At 39.6% G+C, this 20,177-nt stretch overlaps 1 protein-coding gene across 20 annotated transcripts in view; it reads right to left on the bottom strand.

The window, feature by feature from the left end:
* The window catches only part of RALGAPA1 (Ral GTPase activating protein catalytic subunit alpha 1), a 120,966-nt gene that overhangs the window by 15,404 nt on the left and 85,385 nt on the right, over nt 1-20,177 (bottom strand). For all 20 annotated transcript variants that reach the window (XM_033143335.1, XM_033143391.1, XM_033143345.1 and 17 more), the window contains 3 exons: nt 19,586-19,741; nt 10,782-10,940; nt 9,148-9,275 (listed from right to left, as the gene is read on the bottom strand). In XM_033143335.1, coding sequence (XP_032999226.1) covers nt 9,148-9,275; nt 10,782-10,940; nt 19,586-19,741 — 443 coding nt within the window. The remainder of the gene's footprint in view (nt 1-9,147; nt 9,276-10,781; nt 10,941-19,585; nt 19,742-20,177) is intronic.

The raw sequence follows: 20,177 nt of genomic DNA, 5'->3' as shown, positions 1-20,177 counted from the left end.
GCTGCCTGATGTGGAGAAGCAGTTATTACTCCCCCCTCCCCTGCATCAATGTACACAATATCCAATCAAATTACTTTGGCCCCTGAGGTAGAAAATCACCAAAGGACTACACTCTTTCCATAGCAGTAAAAATACAACAATAGGGGCCTAAATTAATTAAACTAACAATTTGCTGCCCTTTCATGATATCCAAAATCAGGTGAGATGGTTGCCTCACTCTGTCTAATAGTACGACTGGCTCTGAGTTTGGGTATAATAGCAACTTGTGAAAGGAGTAACTTGTTAAACAATGCTTGTAATAATTCACATCTTTCTTTCTATCCTCTGCTTCCCCTCATCGACTTCTTTTCCATACAAGTGTTATACACCAAATTTTATTTGTTTTAGACATTTCTAAAACCTTCTTCATAAAATTAATTCGAATACAATTTAAAATCCAAAATGCAATGATAAAATATACAAGAGGAAATCGTTTAGATCCAAACAAAAGGTAACTTTTTTTAAAATTTAAAACAATACTAAATTATACATGCACAGGCTGCAATCCTATACATACACACCTCAGGATAAGTCTAATTAAATTTAATGGGACCTCTTAGTAGATATATGCATAACTGCACTATTATACTCGAAAGCAGATACCCTGGCTATTTCATTTTTGCTAAGTGTTTAATTATTCATTTTCAGCTTCAGGAATCTTATTGACTGAATAGATGCTGAAATAGTTGCAATACTAAATTTAACAAATTTGGAAGCAAACCAAAATCCTATCTTTATTTTTTTTAAAACCCACACACAATACTTCTGTGATTGTTTTAGAAATGCAAATATTATGCACACTTACCTGGGAAGAAGCTGATTGAGCCCAGGGGGCATTAGGGCTCCTAAACGAATTTTAATTTTTGCCTCCCAGAGAAATTTGTCAGAAAATTATTCACTGTAGTATTAGCAAGAACCTAAGTTTTGAGATGAATTCTAAGAATAACCTAACTTCATACAGCAATGACAAGTGTAGTTCTGTTTTGTTTCATCAGGCTAAATAGCTAAATCCTTCAGGCAGGGTTTGTTACCATCCATGAATGAAAGTTGTAAACCAACTGTTTGTAACCAACTCAACTGCTGGGCTGCAATCCATTCCTACAACCGTATTACTAACTTTATATTGTTTACACTGAGTCTCAATTAAGATACAAGCCTGACACCTGGTACTTCTTCATTTTAGTCCCACGGGCTGTGAGATAATTCAAAATCCATAACAGGTGCAATGGCAGTACAAATGGAGTCCCATTAATAGACGCTGGTGTCAGATAAAAATCAGAACATATTAAGATGTAGCTACTTGACACATATTTGTGAGGGGGGAGGTGGCAGTAAAAATATTCCAGTATCTTTCACAGTTCCTTTTCAGAATAAACTTCTGTTATTACAATAGGTTTTATAACCACAGAACCTGATCCAATGCCTTACATTATTATCTCTATTAACCAATTTGCAACCTGAAATAACAAATTAGCAAGTAGTTATATTGATTTAATTAATATGAATCACATGACTATAAGTGATTTTAGGACTGCATCCTAAAAAAAAACAAAAGATGCACACAAGGTTACAAAAAACATTGAAATATAAATTGTTTTCATTTAATAGATTTGTTAGTCACCTTCCAAAACACTGTAGACACTTGCACCATCCCATAAGTTAAAGGCCATGAGGTGAAGGAGATTGCCAATGCTACCAACTGAGCCTGCTTTGTCAGTAAGGACTAAAGGCAGAAGAAAAAAACCAAACCTGTGCTACCAAAGCCCAACCTGTCAAGCTAACACAAAAAGATACCATGACCAATGATACTGAAAGCTGCTGACAGGTCCAGCAGAATCAAGGCTGCTCCTACCCCATAAACAGGTCGGAAACCACACTGAAATGGATCTAACAAATCTATTTCATGACCGCCCGCAGCTGACTTTGCTTAAGAATGGTACAAAAGAAACTGGATACTAAGGGTTGCAATCCAAGAAAGTCATCCTGTTCATGCAATAACTTCCACTTACATAACAGAAGTTCCCCTCCCTCTCCTCACCCAGGCACCCCAAATCTGGTACAGAGAGTTGGGGGACACCTCACAAGACATACTGGGGTGGCCATAAAGATACAACAATAAATATCAAGGACCATAGGGCCCAATTTTGATTTTTTCAATATAGGTCCTTTTCAATAAATAACTTTTACAAGGCAGTAGGAACTACTCCTTCATTCAAGGAAACAATGATATCTAAGGTCTATAGAACAGGTGTGGGGAACTGGATCCTTACCCCTGCCCCATGGGCTAAGTTTTGCAGTTGGGTGGGGCTGCCACACCTGTCAGTCACTTAACGTCAAAGTGACATCAGCTGACCCATTCCATACACATCCCTGCATTTTACAAGCCCTGACATGATGCAAAGAGCTGTGTACAAGGCTTTTCAGGTGCTGCTGGTCAGCTGTAAACTTCCTAACAACAACAACAACAACAACAACATTTTCATTTCTATAGCACTTAAAATTTTAAAGGTGGAAAAAACTCAAAGTTAATACCTACATTAAATTATTAAACAAAATGAAAAATCACTCAAGAAAGTCAAATATAAAGTTTTCGCCCAGCTCTACCTTTATATGTTGAGCAGGTGGGTGTGGCTGCCCAAAACAGCCTCATGAGCCAAATTAGATGTAGTGTGCCGAATTAAGCTTAGGGCTAGAGCAGGCATGGCCAAACTTGGCCCTCCAGATGTTTTGTGACTACAACTCCCATCATCCCTAGCTAACAGGACCAGTGGTCAGGGATGATGGGAATTGTAGTCCCAAAACATCTGGAGGGGCGAGTTTGGCCATACCTGGGCTAGAGGTTCCCGACTGCTGCCATAGAAGAAGCTCAGTGACTTTTTCTTGCCCAACGTCCCATCCGGGTGAGCTTGGCTGATTTCCCCCACAAGAGCCTAGGTAGAGGTGAAGACTGCTCTGTGAAGAGGAAACTTCTCCCATGGCTCAGACATTGGTAGGGCAGTCACTGGTCTTCACATAAGGCAGAAGTGTGTGTGTGTGTGTGTGTGAGAGAGAGAGAGAGAGAGAGAGAGAGAGAGAGAGAAGGGGGGAAATGGCTTGAAGAGTTTAAAATAGGTAAAAAATGAGGATTAAAAAGAAGACTTGAAGAGATTTTGCTTCAACTAATCCAAGCCACACAAGTATTCTATTTTATTGAATATGCACACTGACAGAAGACCTTATTTGGGGGGGGGGGATCAAAAATTTTACAGTGGGCAATTACTTAAGAGCTATCTGTATCTAAATGTGCAATAATTTGATTACATTTCTATTTAATATTGTAATGATCAAGAATACAAAATAGTGATTTTATTAGGAGAGAAAGCAGTAACAATGCACAGCAAACCATCATTTAAGACTGTGTCACAGTATCTATGATAAGCTGCATATTGGTTTAAACTAATGCACTATATGCCTCCAGGGAACGGCAGGTTCAGAGACTGGATTTTAACATCAGAATCTATCCATTAATCTTGACTTAAATATAATCTACCCTGCTGTAAAAGGAAGAATGGGCATTCAATGAATTACCATTATGAAATACAGCATTAATATATTTTCTCAATAATTTGAGCAGAAACTGTACTTTGACCATGGCTTACTCTTTCTAACCCTCTAAAATATGGGTGACTAACCTGTGGATGTTGTTGGACTACAGTTCCCATCACCACTGGCCATGCTAATGGACCATGAGGCTAATGGCAACTAGAGTTTAACAAAATCTAGCAGGATCCAGGTTAGCCACCCCAGTTTAAACCAAACAGACGGAGTGGATGTGAAACATGTGAATATTAGCCACAGACTATCCAAGCTCTACTGCTTACAACCTAAGCATAAAATCATATGAATTACAGTTAAACACAAGTAAATCTATGTAGGCTTGATCAGATGATAGCTTTGAACATCTGTGCTTCTCCCAAAATATGTATAAGGATCTTGTGTGAGCCAACTCCAGAGGACCATTCCCTCTACCACAAATATTTTATTGTTTTCACTTATTTATGCAAGAAGCAACAATCAGTATTCAACATTTTAACATGAAACTGAAGAGCTGGGAGATAAAAGACCAACGTAAGAACATAATGAATGTTGTACAGCTATAGATTCAGAACTTCGCAACAATATTTGTGTTTAACAGGTCTATGGGTCCTTCTGTAGGTGATACAACGGCAAAACCAGAGTATAAACATTTAAAGGTTAATCTACATTTAATTATAAGTCTATTAATGGAACTTTGCTCCACTCACAAAATCCTTATGCCCTGTGTCCTTTTATGATTATTGTAATTGGTTATTATAGTTTATATGTGTGTGTGTGTGTGTGTGTGTGTGTATGTATAAAATGATCAATATACTTTAAAAGCCTTACTGGGCAGCTGTTCAAGAATGGCGCTGTTGTGTTTTGTTTTGTTTTTTTACTAAAAACTGGTAGCCTATATGGAAGAACAGTGTAAATACATCAACTCGAGATATTTTCCCATCTTTCCTTGGAGCACCAATTAGCAAAGCGACCCCCTTTCCCCCTCCCTAAAGCTGTCAAGCTGTTCAGAATAGTTTGTAACATGACAATAGTACTATTGTGAACAGGGTCTGGGCTTCCTTCCCACAGAGAGTTAAAATGGGCAGTTCCCGTTGCCCATGATTGGTGTCCAGTGAAACAATACACAGCCAGGTTTTATCAGCTCCACGCCAAAAAAGTGAAGCCAGGGAACCCAAGCCTTCATATCATGCTGAAACATATGCCAACCCGGCTGGCCCCAAAGGTTTATCGCTGAGAATCAGGATCCATCATGTCCCCTGTGAAATTTCACCTCACATACCTTCTGTGAAATGCATGGCTTTGCTGAAAATTGAACCTTTTCACAATTAGCAAGAACAGATGGATGGATGGAAACTGTGGTTTGGCAACCGGAATTAAAAGATTTTAAAAGCCCATACTGGTAATAAGTAGAAGCGCTTCAAGCAAAAGGGATGAATCTGTGACCTTTGTCCTTCTTTTTTTTAAAAAAAAAAATGTTAAAAGAAATACATTAAAAAAACAAACATTAAGTTCTAACAGCAATATTAATAAGCAATAATAGTATTAAAACTTCCTATATTTTGCTGAAGTTTTCATGTGAAAAATAAAATGAGCACCAATGCACATTTTATATTATTCAAATGCTCTTAAAATTGTGCACTAAAATGCAGCACATTCATAATACATTCTTTAGAAAATGTTCTATTCTGTTTTCTCTAAGCAACACTGGGGCAAAGCAGGTGTAATGATTTCTCATGCAGTCAGTATTTTCCAAATATTGTGCAATTCCTCCCTGAAAAAGATTTAAAACTAAACTAGTACAACCTTCAATCTTGCGCATTTCACTTTAGAAAAACCCTTGGTAATTGTAGGGATATTTGGATGTGGTGTTTAAGAAGAATAAACATTACAAAAACATGTTGAAACAAGGTTTTTGTTTTTTTTACACACACACACACAAACACAGACACGCAATGCTTAGCAATGGAGCAAAGATTGCAGACTACCTCTCTACTTTGTGAATGGCAAATTAGATGAGTACAACGAATCAATTTTACTTCGGGTTTTTTTTTTATTCTTTAAAATCTTTTGCTTTCTCAGTTGAAAAAAACAGATTTTCTGCTTGTACAGCGGGGAGCACTCTGTGATTACTTTATTTACTTCTACCTATCTAAAATGTTTCATTCTGAGCATGAGCCATGGGAGACCGGGGGGCGGGGGGCAGCACAGGGGAGAGAATACAAAGCATAAAACATTTACGTAGCCCTTACCCAACAGTGCAGCAAGCGCACATATACGGATAATCAATGTAGAAATCCCTAAATAATTGTAATAAGGCATAGGTGGACAATCTATATGGCAAGCATTAATACAAGAGCTTAAAACCAATCACAAATGTCTACTCAATCAGTAGTCTAGTGCTTAAAATCAAAGGCATTTAAAGTGATGCTTTGGAATTAGTCATTATTAAAAAAAAAACCCTGCTCTTTCAACAGGTAACTAATAAATGGCTGAGAACAAGCCTACACTACACCTAAGGTCCAATTGTTAGGCAGAACACTGCCTACCCATGCTCCCTAGTGCTGTATTTTACCTCTAATTGCATGATCAAGCCAATAAATTGGTCTCAAGGGACAAAAAAAGGACTATAAAGTACCTACCATGACAAAACTGGAGGCTGCAAGAAAATGCACTTCAGAAACAAGTAAGGCATGACAAGACAAATGAAGAAGCGGTTTCAAAGCCTGAAAGACAGTCATCAATACTGACAGATTACTGTAATTCTGGCTGTCAGGGCGATCGATTTAGGCAGCATATGCCAATCAATATACTCTTGTAATTTACTGAGCAGCATTAGGTACATAGTTAGCCAAGATGTGCCCAAGATAAGTCTCAGACTACTTTTAATGAGCATAAATCACACAATTTATGCTTTGGAATCTCAGAACTATTTAGTGGGTATAAAATAACTGACACATCTATATAATTATTGGCACAAAATACTGGTAAGTCTAAATCATTTTAGAATTTTCATTATTCTGAGGCTTACTATGCACCACCTGTGATTCTATTTTTCCAAATTATCTCTATTTCTAGGTAAATGTGAAAAATATATTGGTTATCAGTGTTTAAAATATATATGTTTAAAACTACTTCATCTGCCCACAGTATTAAAAAGCCACAGTGTTTCAATATCTGTTTTATAATCATAATCAGATGTAAAAATTAAAGCAAAAGAAAAGGAATAAATTAAATGTCACTCAGCAAAAGCTGCAAGTAAAAACTCTTGCATGTGAAAATCTATTATCAGGATGGCCACATACTAAGTATCACATTATGTTAAAAAAGGTAACGGTAAAGGACCCGTGACAGTTAAGTCCAGTCGTGAACCACTTTGGGGTTGGGTGACGTTAGTCCGCAGACAATTTTTCCAGGTCATGTGGCCAGCATGACTAAGCCACTTCTGGCGAAACCAGAGCAGCGCATGGAAACACCGTTTACCTTTCCGCCGGAGCAGTACCTATTTATCTACTTGCACTTTGACGTGCTTTTGAACTGCTAGGTTGGCAGGAGCTGGGACCAAGCAACGGGAGCTCACCCCGTCGCAGGGATTCGAACCGCCGACCTTCCGATTGGCAAGCCCTAGGCTCAGCGGTTTAGACCACAGTGCCACCCGTGTCCTGCATTATGTTTAGAGCACTGAAATTTTATTATTCAGTTAATATACCAATTCAGAAGTCCCTTAAGTTAGTACTGCATGAATATCAGGAAAAACTGCAAATACTTGCCTCAAGGTGACGTTACTACTAACATTCTTACAGCAATCTTAGAGAGGAAAAAACATGTGGAAGGGGCAAATTAGCTTACAGTGCTTGGCCGATCAACAGATAGCATACGCAATTGCTATCTCTCCAATGTGATTTTATTTGGGTATGGGATGAAGACTCAAAGGTCTCTTTGGTTGAATAAGACTATTATCAGTAAGAAAATGAGTGGCCTGGAGGGTGGCACAAGAATGGGCCTTTTCTGCAGTGGCTCCCTGTTTGTGGAATGCTTTTTGGTGTTTTTTTTTACACATTTTGTGTTCTCATTTTGTATTTTTATGTTGTGAGCCGCCCTGTGATCTTTGGATGAAGGGGGAGGGTATACAAATTTAATAAATAAAATAAATGAAATTGGGGGGAATTAACTTATTAGCAGAATTACTTGAATTTTAATAAGATAAATGAAATTGAGCAGATCTACCAAACTATTTTATGTGGCATTACTAAGGCACAGACAGGTTCCTCTAAGAAGGTAGACAGAAAGACAAACACAACTCCACAGATAAGCAGATGTATTTTACAATGGATGTTGGTTATTTCTAAGCAAATTTCTCTTACGTTTCTGCTCAGCAAGAAGAAGCAGCACACCCTGGTCTCCCTTTACCCACCTCATTCATCAACAACATGGCAGATAATGTCTTCCCATACCCATTTCCCTGGAGTCACCAAGTGAAATCCAACAGCGTTTGTGTGCATGCAGATAAGCTTCTGCTGATGCACTAGGAATTCTTCTTCCTTTCCTGCCCTGTGCAGTCTTTTGAATGCACCTGAAATCTGCTCTGAAGGTCAGGAGCTGGATGCAGATTTGGGGGAGGGGCCGCTGTGGGGTCTGTGTGTGTAGATTTTTGTTTTGGGGCAAGAAGGATGATGAAGTCCCATTGTGAGAGTGGAAGTCTGCTCACTTGACACCAGATTTCTCCCATTAATGTGAATGCCGTCTTACTGTTGTACATAGGGTGCAAGACATCTGCCTATATTAATCAACATTTCCTTTACAAAGTATACGGTATTGGTTTTAAATGAACTGACTTACCTCATGCTTTCATTTCAATGTATGCTGATTTGCTATTGAACACTTTCTGAACAAAACAGTGCGACTGTTTCCACACTTCTCTACAAAAATATGCAGTCATGTTGGTGTTATAACAGCTTAACATCCCACGTGTGTCACACAATCATGCACACACCTCTCCTCAGTCAACAAAAGTACAGTTTAGGATTATGAGAATGAGTGTAGTCTTCCCTAGGGAGCCTTGCTACTCTGGCATGGGTGTGGGGAGTTTAGTGGTACATCTAAACCAGTTCACTCTTTCTTTGGTGGGTGGGGAAAAGCTGCAATTCCTTTTGCAACAGGGAATTAAAATGGCACAATCTTTTTCCCCAATGACAATATGCCTAACAAAAGGAGAAGGCTATTATTATAAAATTAGTATTACCCGGGGGGGGGGGAATGTGAACAGTACTTCTGCTACAAACATATCTTTAAGTACTGTTAATGCATTAATCCAGTTGAGCTTTATATTTTATTTCTATTGAATATTTTGTTATCCCTGTGCTTTTGCTTTTTGTTTTTTTTCACAAAACCCCTGCACTTATTGAACTCTTCAATATCAGTCATGGGGTGAAGAATAATCCTTGATGAATTTATTGAAAATAAGTCCCACTGTGTTCATGGGGTCTACTTCCGGGTAGATGTGCACAGGATTGTAGTTTTTCTTTAAAAGGATACAAGTTTTGGTATAATGGAATGAGTGACTTCAGTGCTCTGCTTGCATTTATAGCTGTTGCACGAACCATAATAGGAAGAATTTTTCCATTCACAATAGCACCATCAAACAATGGACCAAAGAATGGGACCTGAATCAGGAAATTGAGAAAGCCGGCCATTAAATCATTCTTTTCTATAACAATTAGCAATCAGCATTAACAAAGGATTGCTCAGCTAGATCATTCTTCTCACCTTCAGTTAATCATAGTAGTTATTCAAAATACTCTAGGAGATGCTGCACCTTATAAAAGTATACCGATATGATCACTTGATATTATCAGCAAGAAATAATCCTTCTCCTTATTTTGCTTTAATAACCATTTGCATAATTTACCTCATTCAGGCTTAGTTTAATGCCAAAACCAAATAATGATCACGAATGCCATGTTCTTGAAGGTCAAAGTCTGAGTGAGACTAGAGAAGGGGAACATTTGCTGAAGGGATATGATTACTTTGAAAGAAAATTGCTAATATAAGTTTACGGCCCGATGTTCATTAGAACAATCTTAACATACAACTAATGAACAAGCAATCACAATCACGTGTTGGGATATAGCTGCATGATTAAAAAAAGAGTCCTGATGTAGCATGGTATGGCACACATTTATGCTGTACGCATCTGCTAAGTATATAGGCTCTGACCCAGGAATACAGTGGTGCCTCGCAAGACGAAATTAATTCGTTCCACGAGTGTTGTCGTATAGCGGAAATTTTGTCTTGCGAAGCACAAAAAAAACCAACAACCACAAAACGTTTTCATTTTGCGAGTCACGGCCATAGGAAAATTCGTCTTGCGAGTCACCCTTTCATTAGCGAATGCCTTTCGTCTAGTGAGTTTTTCGTCTAGCGAGGCATTCATCTTGCGAGGTACCACTGTATACCCAACCAGCACTGGATTGGATCTATCCGGTCACCCAAACGATGGTTGGTGCTATCATGCTACAACCCAAACAATTTGTTGAATACTTTGCCAAGAACCCTTCTCGTCTGTAACATTCCTGCACAAATCTCTGACATCTATGCACACAAGGCTGGTTTAGACATACATTTCTCAGCTTGCTAAACAATAGTGTAGCAACAAGGAGTGAGCACTGGGACATCATGCTCTCCTTTCATTGGTGCACTGGTCCTGGTTAGTTTAAACTAAAGTCTCCCATCATGTCTGAAATGAGAAACTCTGATTGTCAATTAACTAACCAGGACCTTAAAGCACTATTTGAATGCGGTTCCCCTTTCTACTTCTTGCACAGCCCTAACACACTGCTATATACTAAATGGTGTAGTACATAATTCTAGCAGCTACTATCCCCTTGGGTTATAGCCATTTGGCTCTGCTGAGACACCAGCTCCTTTTGGCTTCTCCTCTCCATGAACTGTTTCCATCTAAGTTGATAATTTTGTAACGTTAACAACTAGGGCTTGAATTTGCTTACTTTCCTTTTCTCTCCCCATTCCCTTTTCCTCTTTTGCCATTTTTAAAAAGATTGTAAAAGTCTAGGCACTGCCTTGTTTGTTTTTGCTCTTATATAAGCCACTCAAGAGATTCTTTTCCCTGAAGAGCAGGGTAAAACTGCATTGAATAATAAAAAGCTTACTTCTGGTTTTTTCATAATCTGGATACTGAACATATAATTCTTCATTGGATATATAACAATGAGCACATCTCCAAACTCGGTAGGAATTATTCCTCTTCTGTAATCTCGCGTATGTTCTGACCAGACAATGTGAACTTCATCATTTCCTAAATGTCTTAGCTGAAACAAGAAAAGTAGTAAATTCATAAATACATAATACTCTAGGTGCAATTATATTGCAAAAGTATGTAAGGTAGTGCAGAATCTGAAAAATCACTAAACTAAGAGTATGGAACCCATTTTAGATTGAAATCAGACTCATTTGAAGACTGGAACAAAAAAACTATTTCAAGATGAGGAGAGACCTTTAAAAATCAGACGTGTCAGTTTTAAACAAACTAGTTGCCCACAAGTTCTTCAGCTAAATATCTTATTGATTCAGCTTTGGTTCTTCAGTTTAATTTGTCAGCTTTCACTGTTTACATATCACGAACTCATGGAGAATATACTTTTCATAGACAAAACCTTTGAACATTAACTTTAGCAGTGAAATCCTACACATATTTACTAATAATTTACTAATAAGCAAGCCACAATCTCATCAATGGGATATTCTCCAAAGTAAGGATTCCAGCCTAGAGCAGTTTGCATAAATATTGTATTTTAGAATGTTGCCATTTTATTGATTTCACACACATAAGAAGTCATAATTGATTGTCACCTATTCTAAGAAAGTCTCCAGTGCATACAATTGATTTCCTAAGGTCCTCTAATGACTGACATAAGACAGTTTCTTGCCTTAACAATTACAAAACTTTGCAAGAGTTATTAGGTTTGTTATGAACATTCTTATCAAAAATATGGAAGTGAAACAATTTTGAATGACAATGATTAGTGAGTTGAACTTTGCTTCTAAGAATTAAAATTTTACTAGTCTCTACCCCCCCCCCCAACAAGAACATGTGTGCGTGCGTGTGTCAATCCATGAAACCAAATGTTGGAACATTCAGGTTACAAAAAAGAAAGTACTTTTCCACAAACAGCATAGTTGGAATGGATGCTTGCCAGCTGCATTTAATGTAGAATTTGCATGTTTATATAATAGGGGATGAGCCCCACTTGTACTGCTCAGCAACCCTGCCTACCCGCCAACCCCTCCCTTTACACCTTGCCCAAACCTTTCTCCTGTTATAGCTCGCTCACACAACTCTTAACTTTCTCTCCTTCATTCCCCTCCACAACTAGTGATGAGGATGACAGTGCTGGCAGTGTGGGGAAGACGTGGATGAAAGGAAGACAGGTGGAGGCAGCAATAGGGAGAGAGCATGGGTGGTGCTCTGGGAAAGAAACAAAGAAAAGCTGCATTCTAAAAAGCAACCTCTTTTCTCTCTGCCTCATATTAGCAGCCGACTCCTTCACCCTCTGCCCTGATGGCAGCACTGGTGCTGGCAGGGGGAGCAGGGGAGGAACCTGTCTCCCCTACACACACACACACACACACACACACACACCGTTGGTGGCAACAGTGGGAACAGCAGCACGAAGAGCAGGGGATGTTTGCTGGGGAACTGCCCTGGACTGTCTTGGCTGTTCCATTGGGATCCTGGTGCTGGGGGGTGTGGAGATTTAACCCTTTGAGCTTCCTGTGCTCCTGATCTCAATCAAGCCCCCTTTACCTGCTATTTGCATTAGAAAAAAAGCCTTCCACTGGAATCTTCCCAATGCAAATACCAGGCACAGATTCCCTATGTGGACTGGGACTGCAGGGAGGAACAAAGGGTAAAAGCCCCCTTACCCTGGGTCCCAAGGTAAGATTTAAGGTAGCAAATGGAACTTTATCAGCCCGGGCCAAAGGGAACCTCCAGAAACTTAAGAGGAAGAGAAGGAAACAGTTGTGGAACGTTCTGCCCCAGGAGGTTCACCAGTTGCCCTACTTACTAGTTTTCAGAAAGCAGGTTTTATTTCAGTTTGTTTTTATATGATGCTGGTGGATGTTTTGATCTGCAGCTATTTAGTCTCAATCTGACTTGTATGATATACAAGTTTTTGTGTTGCTGTTATCACATTACTAGGTTTTTGTTTTTATTCTGTGGCAATTTTATTGATTCTGTAAACCACTGAATACAACATCACTTAATAGCAACATCAGCAACAAGAAACAAAAACACAAGCATCTTACAAGATGTTCAGATGTTGAAATACTCAGCGTTTAGGGGAAGATTGTTGCATATTCTGGACTCACAGCTGTCCATGGAGGCGCTGGTTAATTCTGTGTCCAGGGCAGCTGTCTACCAGCTCCATCTGGTATGCAGGCTGAGACCCTACCTGCCCGCGGACTGTCTCGCCAGAGTGGTGCATGCTCTAGTTATCTCTCGCTTGGATTACTGCAATGCGCTCTTTGAAGGTGACCCAGAAACTACAACTAATCCAGAATGCGGCAGCTAGACTGGTGACTGGGAGAAGCTGCCGAGACCACATAACACCGGTCTTGAAAGACCTACATTGGCTCCCAGTACGTTTCCGAGCACAATTCAAAGTGTTGGTGCTGACCTTTAAAGCCCTAAACGGCCTCGGTCCTGTATACCTGAAGGAGTGTCTCCACCCCCATCGTTCTGCCCGGACACTGAGGTCCTGTGCTGAGGGCCTTCTGGCGGTTCCCTCACTATGAGAAGCCAAGTTACAGGGAACCAGGCAGAGGGCCTTCTCGGTAGTGGCACCCACCCTGTGGAACACCCTCCCACCAGATGTCAAAGAGAAAACCAACTACCAGACTTTTAGGAGACATCTGAAAGCAGCCCTGTTTAGGGAAGCTTTTAATGTTTAATAGATTGTACTTTAACATTCTTTTGGAAGCCGCCCAGAGTGGCTGGGGAAACCCAGCCAGATGGGCGGGGTAGAAATAAATTATTGTTGTTGTTGTTGTTGTTATTCTGGACTGCGCCTGGGTACTATCTAATTGTGATTGTAGTCAATGCCTCTTTGCCCTGACCAAGTACAATTTGGCAGCAAAACTTCCCTGGAAAAAACAGGGCTGCTTCTGCCACCGCCACTACTTTTCTTTTATAACTTCTCTTTTCACCATTCATAGTTCTTTCTGCAGGAAGGGTTGCTACCACAATGTCCAGTGTCTGTGACTATTGTAGGTAGATTAGTTTAACTATTTCTTCTGCTACAGCACAGGGTTACAATTTCTACTCCATCACTGAACAAACCAACAAATTGGAAAAGCAGAGATATCTGAAATTTCATTTTAAAAAATCGAAATACTTTAAAACATTCTTACTTTATAGCCATCACCATGTGTCAGCTTTCCTAATAAGTTTATGTTAACTGAATACAAAAGAAATGTGAAATAAATATAACCAGAAGGGACGATCAAATCTAATTTGATACATTAATGTCATATGCTGTACATGTTACAATACCAGCCAGAGTTAATACTAAGCTGCAGGCTATACTGAGATTTCCAAATGGCAGATTGTTCTAAGTGATACGAAGTATAATTGAAGTAATAAACGATAGTAAAAGCAAAGAACACTGGCAGGAAGAATTCAAGTATTTACTTTAAAAAATTAAATAAGTTAGTTTTGGAAAGAGAAGACAACTGAAATAATACAGGGCTCAATTTACAGAAAGTTCCTTTTATTTATCTATTGCATTAACCCTTGAACTCTTGCCAGAATTACCAGTAATGTGTAGAACCTACTGATCTAAAGAACGGATGAGAAAAGACATTACAACTTCCTGAAGGCCATGAACTAGCTAAGGGTTTTGCTTTTGTAATTCCAGTTCTGACTTCAGGAAGCCTTTCCCGTGCTAAATTGCCAAACTGCTTTTAATACCAGGGATAGGTGGTTAAAAAGTGCTCTGGTGATTTGATAGGGGAGAGAAAAAGGAGTCTGGAAGAAAAAGGAAGAAAACTAAGTTTTCTGAAAGCACACATGTTCCTAAGAACTGGGACTGTATCTATGATAAATCTTCAAAAGCAGATAAATAAAACCATACACATACTAGTAGGAATCCAAGGAACCCAACACATCAAATCTGGCATACAGAAGGGGGATTCATGCTTAAATGCCTCAAATGGCAACTGTCCATGAGGCATAGCAAATGGCTTTTGAAATTAAGGGTCACTTCCAAAAAAACCAGCTAGTTAATGGGAGTGTATTGCTCAAAGGAATAAAAAGAGAAGGCCCAAGCCCTTTAGCATTCCTAACTCATATGTATGGCATGTAGTTCACTTCTAAAGAAAAAAAATTGCTTATATTCAAGGATGGTATTCATTTAAGTTTTACTCGTAAGAGGCCCATTAAAATCAATGAACATGAATAAGGTTCATTAATTTCACTGGGTCTACTCTTAAAAAAACTTAGTTGAGTACCATCCCAAGTGTGTATGATTTGAACCAGAGGTCCTGATTCTCCACTCCAGATGTGTACAGACTGATTGTGAATATTCAGCAACTAGGGAAGCAATTTTTTACATGAATGATTCTGTCTTCACTTGTACCCTGTTATTCAAATCTGATAACTAGGCTGTCTAGAATTCCCTCTTTCACCCCCACTGAGTCTCTAAAACCTGAAATATGCATTCAATCACAGAGTCCTCTTAAGAGACAGCATTTGACTGTACCTGAGTAAGTTTTATCCATGCAGCTTGGAAACAAGATATTGCTTATGCAGCTCTGTTAGCTCATCTTTAGCGGTGTGAGCAGTGAAAAAGGCTCCAGCTTCAGAAATGAAGCTATGCTTTCATAACCTTGTGTAAGGAATTTGGAGTGGATAGAAAGGATTACGGGCTTGGATGGCTAGGCAGCAAACACACCCATGGTCCTAAATTAGAGCTGATATGACTGAGGTGAACAGTCTTATGGTTTTGGGCTGCCTCGTGTGATGAGCCACTAAACCACAGGTTGGAGCATCTACATACGCAGTGAACTATAGAACTAGTTTGCCCACCCAGTATGGCCACTGGATCCTCATGGAAAAGAAAGCAGGAAAGATAAGTTTCTTGCTCCAGTTAAACCTTGAATAAATAACAATGTACAGGTATTTGATGGGTTCTGTATTCTTTGGTTGTTTTTTTGATCCTGTCTTGTTCTTCGAGTCCTATCTTCTGACTTCAACATTTAACTATGAATTCCTTTCTCCTGGTTCATGGCTCATCTCAGACCACTACTTATGGCTCAGCCTTGACACAATAATTTTCTCAGGAGAGTATCATGTACGAGATGATATACGAAAACCCGGCCTGTGGTGTTAGATCTGTGATGGCTGCTCCACAAAATGAAAGAAAAATGGAGGGAAGGGGAGAAAGACAACTCCATCCTTATTCAAAGATGAAGCTCACTAGATACTACTTTATTATTACTATTTTAAGGAAAAGTTTGATTGAAAATGTTTAAAAAAAAACAAATATGGAAGCAAGAATGCTTTTATATCTATGTTATTTATTAAAAATATGGATGGATTTTGCAGGCAGTAAAAATCTAAGCGCATAACCTAGAGTGCACTGAAATCAATGTTATACTGAAATTAATAGAACTTATGCCTTTGATTAAGTCCCATTTATTTCATTAAGAATTAATTTCCCCCCCAGTTCAGAATTGCTAGCTACAAGTAGAAGCTATGACCTACACACAGTCATAGGCCACTGTCTACAACTTAGCTCCAAAATGTGGAAAATAACCTACATGAACATCTAGTACATGGGAAAAAGGGGCCAAAACTAAAAGCTTGGTTTCATTTATGGTAGTCCATTTACGAAGTGTTGCAGAACAGAAGATGCACAGGACTGGTCTGGATTATAAAAAAGAGCCACAGTGAGCCTCAGGCTTGTATGCTTCCCCCTTCTCTGGCAGAAGTGTTTGAAAGGGTTTGTAAGTTTTCTCTTCGGTGTTAGACTGACCCTTGACAAACTGGTTAAACTTAACTATGATTAGTTGAAACAAGCCAATTTCAAGCCATTGTTCCAACTAACCATAGTGAAGGTTAACCACAGCTTAGGGTTTGGATGACATGTTGAACAGAGGTCATTTTGAAACCCACAAATGTAAAATCATCTAATGGCTATGCTAGAGGAAGATGGTGCAAACATACAGCACACTGAGGCTTGTTCTTGTAAGGTTAAACCATGGTTTAGTGTTTCATATCTTAATGCCAACCAAGGCCTGAATGCACTTTATGAAGTGTTGCCTAGCTTGGAGAAGGTCATCTTGAACAGTTTAAAAATATTTAGCAGTGTGGCACAAGTTTTCAGGATACCAATGAATTTTTTTTTAAAGAATGAAGTCTATTAAAAAATAATAATACAGAAAATTATTTACAGGATGAACATAAAATGAAGAGTCATCAATAATTGAAGCTAGCCAGAGGCATAGCTATTTCTCTACACTAACTGTTGACGATCTAATTCAATTACAAGTATTAAACTCCACGCTGAGGTCAACTGGCCTCACTTACCTCCAATATTACACTTCAACCAATGCTCATTAATGTGTCTGCTGAATGGATTAGCACATCTGAAGATATATGTACAGAATAGAGGGGGCACAGTCTAATGATAGCCAATTGTTCATTTGTAATAGGGCAAATGTTCAAGGTCTCAACTTATTACCACTAATGTGGAATTTATTAAATTTAAACGAGAAAAAAAATACCAATGGTGCAGAGCAGTTTATTCTTAGGGAGGTTTGAAAATAGCCGGTACAGTACTTGCTGATCATAGAGGTTGGCTGCAAACACATTTAATTATTGCATACCTATATATTTAAATGTTTCACGTTACATATTAGATGTTAAGGATGAAGGGTGCATCCTCTGACTACTTTGTGGGACATCAATTTCTATATACCCTGGATTTTCCAGTTTTATGATACCTTGGAGGTAGATAAAGAAATGGGTGGATAGTCTGGAAACAGTTCTCTTTCATACCTTTAAACATATGTAGCTTCAAGCAGGTTATACTGACCAACTTAGCATATGACTCCCTCAGCTGACAGGTATAAGTAACTTGCTGAATCCTATCCATGATTGACATAGGGGACTACAATTATTCCTCATGGAAATTCAATTCAGAATGGGGGGAGGTTAATGCTTCTGTTTGTTATTATGCTATGTATCTCTATGTTTTTATACTGCAAACTGCCCCATGCTCCTCGGATGAAGGGAGGTCTAGTACATTTCTATACCACCCTTCATCTGAGGATCACATGGTGGTTTACAGAATAAAAACTGTGTGTATGATAAAGTCTGAGTTGATTAAGACCCAACCTTGTCCTTTGTGCATATTCCCTATCACTATGACAAATCCGCTCCACTTACCAGTGGGGAGGAGTTGCGGTGGACCGCGTGGCTGCAATCTCACTTCCGGGTGGGCGGGGGACTTTGTCCCTTGCCGCCCGGAGGACTCCCGGCCGTGTCAGCAATCAGCCGGCCAATCAGACGGCTGGGGGGCGTGGCCGGGACCCACCTTTAAAGAGAGGTGCGAGCCGAGCCTTTTGGGCTCTTGTGGCGGTTAGGCATTGGGTGACCTTATGATGGGGGAGGGGAGGCCTGGCCATCGCCTGCCCCTCCAAGCTTAAGGGTATTCCGTTAAAGGAATCCAGGGGTGTGGATCTTGTCCAAAGCCTAGGGCGAGGCTAGGGCCATGCTGCGACCCCTTGGGAACCCAGGGGGAGCTTGAGTTGGTCTGAATTGATGGAGCTCCCCCTACCAGTGGTTTACCCTTACGTGACTCCCTGCTCTGCGGGCAGGAGTCAGATATAGTCAGGTCCACTCAATGCCTAAGCCAATACCGCTCACATTCTGTAACCAATAAAGTTGTGGCCAAATTTTGCCCAATAACATTAACCTTATATCCTGTGTCCCTGTGTTTTATTTCATCCTTGAGGGGGCGGCCACAGGGTCTCGACACGCAAATAGCTGAGTGAGATCTTTAGATGGGCCACAGTAGATCACTGAGATGGTTGAACTTAAGTGTAGCCCTATCCTAGAATCTCATGAATTGAGGAGTGGGGCTGTGCTTGCAGGACACTCCCCCTCCTTTGCATTGCCACCATTCAGCACTGCCACCCTCCATATATTGGGGCTGGGATCTGAAGCAGGAAGCCTGCTCTGCATATGTGTAGACTCCCCATGTGATTTAGAACTCTGTAAGTCATTGTGGTGGCAAATAGGGCAGGCAGCAATATTCATACTTCCTTCTTTTGTCTTCCAATATATATGGAAGAGTGTGTGTGTGTGTGTGTGTGGTGTGTGTGTATACATACATACATACACACACACACACACACACACACACCCCTCTCTCTCACACACACATTAGTAATTCATGTGTGAAAGAATAAATTCATGTACGTATGCTCAAGATAGAAAGAAAGGACATCCTTTCAGTGTAATAGCTACAATGCACTACAGGGCCCTCTCTTATTGAAAGGATCAGCTGAAACATGTAGGATCTTTGAACCAAAGCTCCTTTATGATAGGAAGCATCCTTTAAATTTATATCAGACTAGCATACTTCTTATCTAGAAGCACCAAGATACTGTATTGACTGTGATGAAATGTGGCAGAGTTGATTTGCCAACAGGTTGTTGTTGTTTAGTCGTTTAGTCGTGTCCGACTCTTTGTGACCCCATGGACCAGAGCACACCAGGCACTCCTGTCTTCCACTGCTTCCTGTAGTTTGGTCAGACTCATGTTGGTAGCTTCGGTATGAACAGCCAAAAGCCACAATAAGATCTCGAACCCTCGAAGAAATTATTTGTTCTTTATTCCCTGGTCTTATTATCAACCTAAAAGATAAGGTAATTTCAAAACACCTACCTTTTTTGTTAAGGAGTCATCTGAATCAGAAGGCATTCTAGTTGATACATGAAACATTACTTCCACAGTAGAGGTAGCAAAATATGGAGTGGTCAATCCAGTGCTTTTGTTTTTTTGCAATCCTCCCATAAAACCACAATGGTTTGTGAGGTTCACCTAAAAAGCACAGAAATAATCATCACATTAGAAAAAGCTTAATATCAAGTCCCACACGTGCCTCTCTGAAAAGCATATAAAGCACTCGGAAGTGAACTGATCCATTGTTACCACTTTACTGAGTTGAAGTACCAAAGGATCCTAATTAACCAGAAATAAATAGAAAGCCAACTAACTCTATACAAGCACGAGAGCACCCCAACATACTTGACACATGAGTACTTTCAATTTCAGAGCCTAGAGGAAAGAGGTTTTAGGAAGGAGGATGGCAAAGTTGTGGAAACACTATCAGAATCATTTCTATGGCATGTTTTAAATGTGAATTCTATGGTGCCAAATGATTATTCCTATTTGCACCATTAACACATGTATAGAGACAGAAAATAGATGGCATGAGGCCAGCCTGATGGTTTAATCTGTCCCATTTGCCGAGAAG

This window comes from Lacerta agilis, chromosome 1 (assembly GCF_009819535.1).
Source record: "Lacerta agilis isolate rLacAgi1 chromosome 1, rLacAgi1.pri, whole genome shotgun sequence".
NCBI classification, from domain to species: domain Eukaryota; kingdom Metazoa; phylum Chordata; class Lepidosauria; order Squamata; family Lacertidae; genus Lacerta; species Lacerta agilis.
Note: the sequence above shows the minus strand (reverse complement) of the source record. Positions and strands in the feature narration are given on the sequence as shown.